Genomic DNA, 7572 nt, shown 5'->3' with positions numbered 1-7572 from the left:
TGCAAGGGGCACCAAGACCTTCTGCAAAAAGAATTTTCATGATTTCGTAGCTAAGAAAGAATGGCCAGCTGCATCTCCAGACATTAGTTCCTGCAATTTTCTTCTATAAGTATGGTTAAAGAAACTTACATACTTCAAAGAATTTCAATTGTTGAAGACTGCTATATTGCGTTCGTGGCAAAACCTTAATCAAGACGTCATCGTATCGGTGTGTGTTGGCTCATTTTCAAAGAGATTGAATTTATTGGTTTAAGAAAAAGATGGTATGATGGAACGCATGCTTTGACTTATTCATGCACTATATTGCTCTTGTATTTTTAACAAAGGTTTGTTACTCATTGTCATTCTCTTGTGGTTAGCAAACAAGTCGGTGTAACTATAACTGCATCACCCTGTGCTAATCAATTAAACCCATCCATAAGAACAGATGCCTTTTCTCTGGTATCGATCATCATCTACGGCTAAAGTGGTCTGCCAGACAGTCCATTTGCAACAAGTATTTAACAATTTGCAATGCAATAAACACAGAGCGAAGAAACAAACGTGCCTCTAGATCGCCTAAACAGTTCTCCAAAGCAGTTTCTTTGTTATAAACTGAATAACTGGTTCGGCTTTTCATTGAAACATGCATCAAACCATCCTTAAGCGACTTATTGATAAAAAGAAAGCTATTGGCTGAACCATTCACCTTACATGGGGCTGATTATCTAGCTATTCATGTTATTATATTCCTTTAGGAGAGTTATTCTGATAAAACGAGTAAATCTATTCTGACCATACCGCAGTCTAACCGTAACATTTGTTTAAATTCAAAAACTTTAGATAACAATTTAAAAAATATTTTTGTGGGACTCTTTTAAAAGACAAAATGAATTCACTTAACAAGTTATTGCCGTGAACTTGCTCTAGTGATTTTAATCAGCATTGTTTTCTTTTAGTTTTAATTAGTTTTACTATTACTTATTGTGTTTTATTATTATTTATTGTGTTTTATTATTACTTATTGTGTTTTATTATTAATTATTGTGTTTTATTATTATTTATTGTGTTTTTTAACTTTTAGCTAATTTAAATTGTTTTTATTGTATTTAAATGAATAAAAATTATCAAAGCTCACATAGCGCTCTGGAAAAAGATTTTCTAACGGTTGCAGTTTCCATTCCGAATGTGGTATGCTTACTACAGGACTTGTTCCGCTTCTTCTTATAACTTCGAAGGGCCATACATCAATAGTATTTTGATTGATTGCGCTATAACTTATCCATAGCTTTTTACCATTGTCCATGAAAACTGATTTGTGCCCATGTCTTACTTCCAGTTCTTTTAAAATAGTATGGAATGATGAAGTATTCCAAAACGCTGCATCAACAATCACATCAATGTCTCGATCGTAAGGTATCATTTTACCGTTTCGCGCCCATCCTAACACGGCTCCGAATGCCAACATATGGGACACATGCAGTCTTTGCAACTCTTGTGAGAAGTGATTTAACAACTCTAGCAGCTTTTCTCTGCAACAGGGTGGAGTGTTCACTCTTTTATTGACGATGAAGTTGAAGTGTGCGCTTTCGTTGCATTGAACTGTATGTTTAGTGCACCCACGGTTTTCGATTGTGTCGTTTATATGTATGATACGCTTAACAGTGCTACCTAAGCAATAGATGCAAAAAGTTTTTTTTAATAACAAAAGCTTAATAGCAATTAATAAGAAAAACACGTCTCAAAAAAATCTTAATTGTCCCACCTTTTAAAAAGTCTTCAAAAATCTTTTTGCACTTTTCGTCTTCAATGGTCTCGTTTAACTTTCGATATTGCAACGTCCACTCAGACACATCATAGACGAAGCTTTTGCAAACTCTGCTCTCATCAACTGGTGTAAATTCTTCGAGCTCTGGTTTTTGAATTCTAGGCAAGGGCCGTTCTTGTATTTTTGCATGAGAAAATGTTAAGACTGGATTATAAGTTGTTAGAAGTTGCAAAAAATAAAGTATACAACCCAATAAAAGTGTACAAAATAAAATACGGTATAAACTTTTGGTTTGGTATTTCATTTCTAATATAGAACTATAAACCATTTATCCTTGTAAAAATAACACCAAAATAATTTTTTTTTTTCGAGCAACGTTTCCTCGTTTGAATTTTCAAATAAACTGTAACATGAAATGCATAATAAGATCTAGTATTATATTCGCAGCATCAAATATCAAAGCACAATATTTGTACAAAATCTCATTACTCTTATCAACAGGAATAAAACTATAGAATTAGTGACAGAGAAACATTGTTTAAATAGAAGTCTCGAATGTGTCAGTGGCTACTCTAACAATATGGTTTCATTAACGGGTTGTTTTATGATGCAATCGCACAGGGCATGGCTTTTTTCTGAAAGTTTTATAAAAATCTTTAATAAGAATATTGTTTGTTATATAGCAGCGCCATAGCAATTATATATGCTTTTTATTAAATGTTATGATTTGCGAGCCGTTTTATCTTTTGATTGTATACAACAAGTTGATGAGCAACTGCAAAAGCATGATAGTTTGCGTTTGATTGGGTTGATCTGTGTTACAATATCAGGTAAATGTGCTAATATGAAAATAATATCATGAGAATGTTATGATTTCAGAATGACGGTATGCAAAAAAAACAATTCTGTTTACAACCATTTGGAATTTATCTGTCGCTGCCAAATAAATCATAACGGATCATCAGTTGCAATTGAATCGGCTGGGGCACAGACATTTTCAAATGCTCTTTTTTTAAAAAAAACATTTATTTTCAAAAAATTTTTGGGCGATGGTGTTACAAGTTTTTTTGCTGATGTATTAAAAGTTAGCTCATACACCCATGTAAGACGGAACACCAACTTAGTTAGAATAGTTTGCTCATGTCCAAAAAAAGTTCAAATGCTCGTTTGTGTAAAATTGTAAAATCTAAAAAAGGTACTAAACACCCCCGTCAGATTGAGGTGAACATAACCAAACTTAATGAACTCAATTAGTGAACGGAAACTTTCGGCTTTGGCCGAAGTTTCGGCCGAAACCGAAATTTCGGCCGAAGCCGAAATTTCTGCTTCAACAATTTTTTACTTTTCCTGTTTCGGCCGAAATTTCGGTTCAAACTACTACCGAAATGAACCAAAACTTTTATAAGATTTCGGTGTTTTTGTTGTCTAATCCAAAATTTCAATCACTTAGCGGACTTTCATCACATTTAAGAAGTCGGCACCCACAGCTTACTCTAAAAAATCTCCCAACTGAAAAAGTAATACTCACAACTACCGAAAATCCTGAATACCAGGATTGTCGGTAGTTGTGAGCATTACTAATAATCCGACAAGTCTTCATACCAGCAACTACAGATTTTTAAATATCTTACCAATGACTTCAATGAATTCCTCACATGTTGTTGCAAACGATATACATACATACATACATACATACATACATACATACATACATACATACATACATACATACATACATACATACATACATACATACATACATACATACATACATACATACATACATACATACATACATACATACATACATACATACATACATACATACATACATACATACATACATACATACATATAAATATATATTACATACATACATATAAATATATATTACATATAAATATATATATATATATTTATATACATATATATATATATATATATATATATATATATATATATATATATATATATATATATATATATATATATATATATATATAAGACGTTAATTCAAAAAGTTCGCCAACAATTGTTGTAAAAAAATGTAAACCAGTTGTCTCTCCCAAGTTGTCCTTAAAAAATGTGAGTTTTTTATACTAAGAAAAGTAGGGTAACAATTTGCACCCCTTAATCAAAAGATCCTCAAATATAGACGTCCAGCAATCTAGAAGATTTTTATCAGGCTCAGACTTGATACCCATGATAGCATTGTCCATCAACTTCTTGAAGGTTGCAGGGTCATTGACTGAAGCCTTTTGATTAAAAAGCTCCACAAAACTCTTGAAGGCTGAGAGATGAGTCAATTTAAAGGCTGGGGGATTTGCCATTTCAAAGGCTGAACTTAAAATTAAAAAAAAAAGAAATTAATCTTTAAGTTTTTATTGAAACTTTCCAAAATGAAACGCATTTTATTGAAAACAGAACTTAAGTCCCTCACTGAACTTAATGTTGAAATAAATCATTTCCAGGTGGTGTTGGGTGTTTAGGTGATACCTAGCTTTAGATGTTGATGACTGTTGCATTTTTGACCACATTTTTTGCACACAGCCAGAGAATAATTAGACTCTGGCACAACTTCTTCGTCAAAAAAAACCCAAAGGATATTGTTAGATTTTGGCATCTTGATTTTTTTAAACAAAGAACTTTATTTTAAGGATCTAAAAACAAAGTAATTCGTCACTATGAGATCCTAAAATAGAATGATATACATAATTTAGAAGGACATGCATAATTATGACTTTATGCAATATCCTGGACTGCAGGATTCATTTTTAAAGTTACACATTTTTGAGCGAAAACTAATTTATCGTAAAAAAATAAAATATTTTTAAAAGTGAAATTAACTTTTTGTAGCAAAAAAATAAAACAAAGCCGATGAAACAAGAAAGTTCTCTGACAATGCTAAACTTAGTTGACCAAGGCCAAACTTTTATTAAACTTTACTATACTTTACTTCTTTAGGACCATAATTTTAATTTCATTTACATTTGATTAAGCATTTTGATTGTGTTCAATAACACAAATAAGTGAAAAAACACACGGGTTTTACAATTATAAAAGAGCGTATGAAAAAAGTAAATGTGAAATAGTAAATAAGTCTTTTTTTTTTCTGTGAATGTATTCATGAATTTTTAATTGTATTGGTATTTTGTTTACTACATGCTTAAAAAATTGTGGTTTCAAAGAATATGTTTAGCTTTCCATTAAATAAAAAAATTTTAAAACCACAAAAGAAAAAATATGTTTGGTAAAAATAATGCATAAGGATTGGAAAAACCTAAATAGAAGCCACATTGATTAGCAAAAGAATTGCAAACACATCCCATTAATTATTTCATTTAACGGTTCTCTTAAGCAAAATTAATTAAACGAAAGTCTAGTGGCGTAAGAAAGGAGGGTTTCGAAGATAAAAAACTGATAAGAAAACTTGTTGTTTTCAATATTCAACATGGCCTCTCATTTAAAAAAGTCTTAATTTGGGAAGCTATACGTAGTTGTGGCAAAAAAGCAGCCCCTTTTATTAGTGAGTCCATACTTACTATTCAAATATATGTTAAAGAGTGACAAAAACGTCTTTTACCTTTCTCTAAATCACATGATAATGGAGGTTGTGCTCTAGTCTGACTAGACTTCATTTCATACAGGGTGGGCCAAAGAAGACCATCTAATGTAAAACCGAAATAACTTTTTTATTTTTTGACATATTTGTTTTTCTCTTTTTTTAAGGTTGTAATTGAATTCTTGGAGATTTATTATGGAACCATACAAAACAAAACAAAACAAAACAGCGCGTTAAAATTATCGAGGTTTTCTATTCTTGTCAACGATCAATTATTTTGACGCAGCGTAAATATCGGCAACATTTTAATTCCAGAAAAGCTCCCATAGCCTTCATGATTAGGAGTTTAGTTGGTCGTTTTGAGGAATTGTGCGGCAGAGTGTTGCAGATGATCCATCTGTCTCTACTCGCCGTCGTTATAGCCGATTGGGCATTTCCAGAACAATATTGCGTAGAATTTTAAAGTTGGATCTGAAGATGTACCCATTCAAAATTCAAATTGTGCAAACACTACTACCGCAAGATCACCAACAACGACTACAATACGCTATTCGTTTTACACAATTAGCCACACAAATTGATTTTTTAAATAATGTTTGATGTCGGATGAAGTGCAATTCCATTTAAATGGTTATGTCAAGAAACAAAACTGTAATTTTTGGGGCTCTAAAAATCCAAGGGCAATACACCAGCATCAATTGCACCCATTTAAATGTACTGTTTGGTGCGGTGTTATGGCCACTAGAGTTATCGGTCCATATTTCTTCAAGAATGAGGATGGAACGCCGGAATCGATTTCAGGAGCTTCTTACAGAACAATAATTGAAAACCTTTTGCGGCCAATGGTGGAGCAGAATCCTAATTTGTGGTTTCAACAAGATGGAGCAACTCCGCATACTGCTAGACAAACTATGGACCTGCTGCGTGAAATTTTTGGCGAACGTCTGATTTAAAAAAAATCAGATTTCATTTGACCACCTCGTTTACCAGATTTGACTGCGCCCGACTATTTTTTATGGGAATATTTAAAAAACAAAGTGTATGTTAATAAACCAGAGACTATTAGACAGCTGAAGCAAAATATTCGAGAAGAAATACTGAGCCTTCAACCAGAAACATTATGTGTTGCAATGGAAAACGCGTTAAAAAGAGCCAATCTCTGTATCGATAAAAATGGTGGACATTTGTCTGATGTGATATTTAACACATAATTTCTATAAAATATAATTAATGTATAAAAAAAAATTAAACAAAATAAATGATTATTTCAAAAGTTATCTATGTTTAAAATTAGCAGTTCTTCTTTGGCCCACCCTGTAGTAAACTGGTTATGCAATGGTATGAAGAAAAAGATGTGAACTTTGTGCATAAAACAGCTCCAACTGCCCAAAATTGAGAGTTATTCAAAAGTACCAGGTAATCATTAGACGAAAAATGAAAAAAACAGATAAACTTTGCAGAAACATCAGAGATTTGCAAACTTCATAGAAAAAAGCATCAAGTACTTATGATTGAATCATAGGAATAAATTAATTTTTCTAAAATATTCTATCTTTACATTTTGATTCTTCATAATTGTATTCATCGAGTTAAACATAATTGTATTCATCGAGTTCTCTTTTTTGTTTCGCATTCTTCTGATTTTTTCAACAATTTACTAGTTTATTTCGAACTAAACGGACATATTCAAAAACTCTACTAAAATTCTTCAACTATGGCCAAAAAAAAGGCCAGTGTAGTGCGCAAAAGACATGAAAATGAATTTGATGTGTTATTCCTTTAAAAAATAATTGTTTTTCATTTTTTTTAAGTTAAGTTTGCAATTTTAAAATTTTTTATTAAACAACATTTTAACGGTTTAAATCAAATTTTATGCTAAAAAAAAAAAATCCAAAAAAGTTGCAAAGAATGTTAAAGACGAAAAACGTGGAAAAAGCAGCTTCCGTTTTGAGAATTTTTTTTTCAACTATCCTTACCAATAATATCTTTTCTACAAAAAACTTTTAATATAAGTTTTAAAGCATTATTTTTCAATTATAGGAACGCTTTTCAAAAATTATATGAGAAAAGCACTTTTTTTTTTCAGAACACGTTTTTCAAACACTCATTTTGTTCAGAATATTTTTATTAAAACACATATAACCGCTGGCAAATGTGTATTTACTGTTTACTCCATCACACAATAAAATTCATTATAGCAAATAAATTTGCATGCAAAAAACAACTATCTACACACCAAATCTTATTTTAAGATCTTTTTTTG

At 31.3% G+C, this 7572-nt stretch overlaps 1 protein-coding gene across 1 annotated transcript; it reads right to left on the bottom strand.

The window, feature by feature from the left end:
- Window positions 1-1063: 1063 nt before the first annotated feature.
- On the bottom strand, window positions 1064-2720 carry LOC149882829 (uncharacterized). Its single transcript, XM_090100960.1, has 2 exons — window positions 1745-2720; window positions 1064-1650 (listed from the first exon to the last, which is right to left on the bottom strand). Exons 1-2 carry the CDS (start codon window positions 2073-2075, stop codon window positions 1064-1066), a joined length of 918 nt encoding a protein of 305 aa, XP_089957086.1. The 5' UTR covers window positions 2076-2720.
- Between the last annotated feature and the right edge of the window lie 4852 nt (window positions 2721-7572).

The sequence above is a fragment of the Hydra viridissima genome, unplaced genomic scaffold, assembly GCF_058129835.1.
Source record: "Hydra viridissima isolate aposymbiotic clone 2 unplaced genomic scaffold, HvirCarnegie_v1 scaffold_10, whole genome shotgun sequence".
NCBI classification, from domain to species: Eukaryota; Metazoa; Cnidaria; class Hydrozoa; order Anthoathecata; family Hydridae; genus Hydra; species Hydra viridissima.
This window is presented reverse-complemented; position numbering and strand designations above follow the sequence as displayed.

Bases quoted from the DNA above. Each gene is read 5' to 3' on its own strand.
- LOC149882829 (XM_090100960.1), bottom strand. From the start codon at position 2,075: ATGGTTTATAGTTCTATATTAGAAATGAAATACCAAACCAAAAGTTTA. The intron at 1,651-1,744 runs GTGGGACAATTA...TCTATTGCTTAG, and splicing joins TTTTGAAGACTTTTTAAAAG to GTAGCACTGTTAAGCGTATC.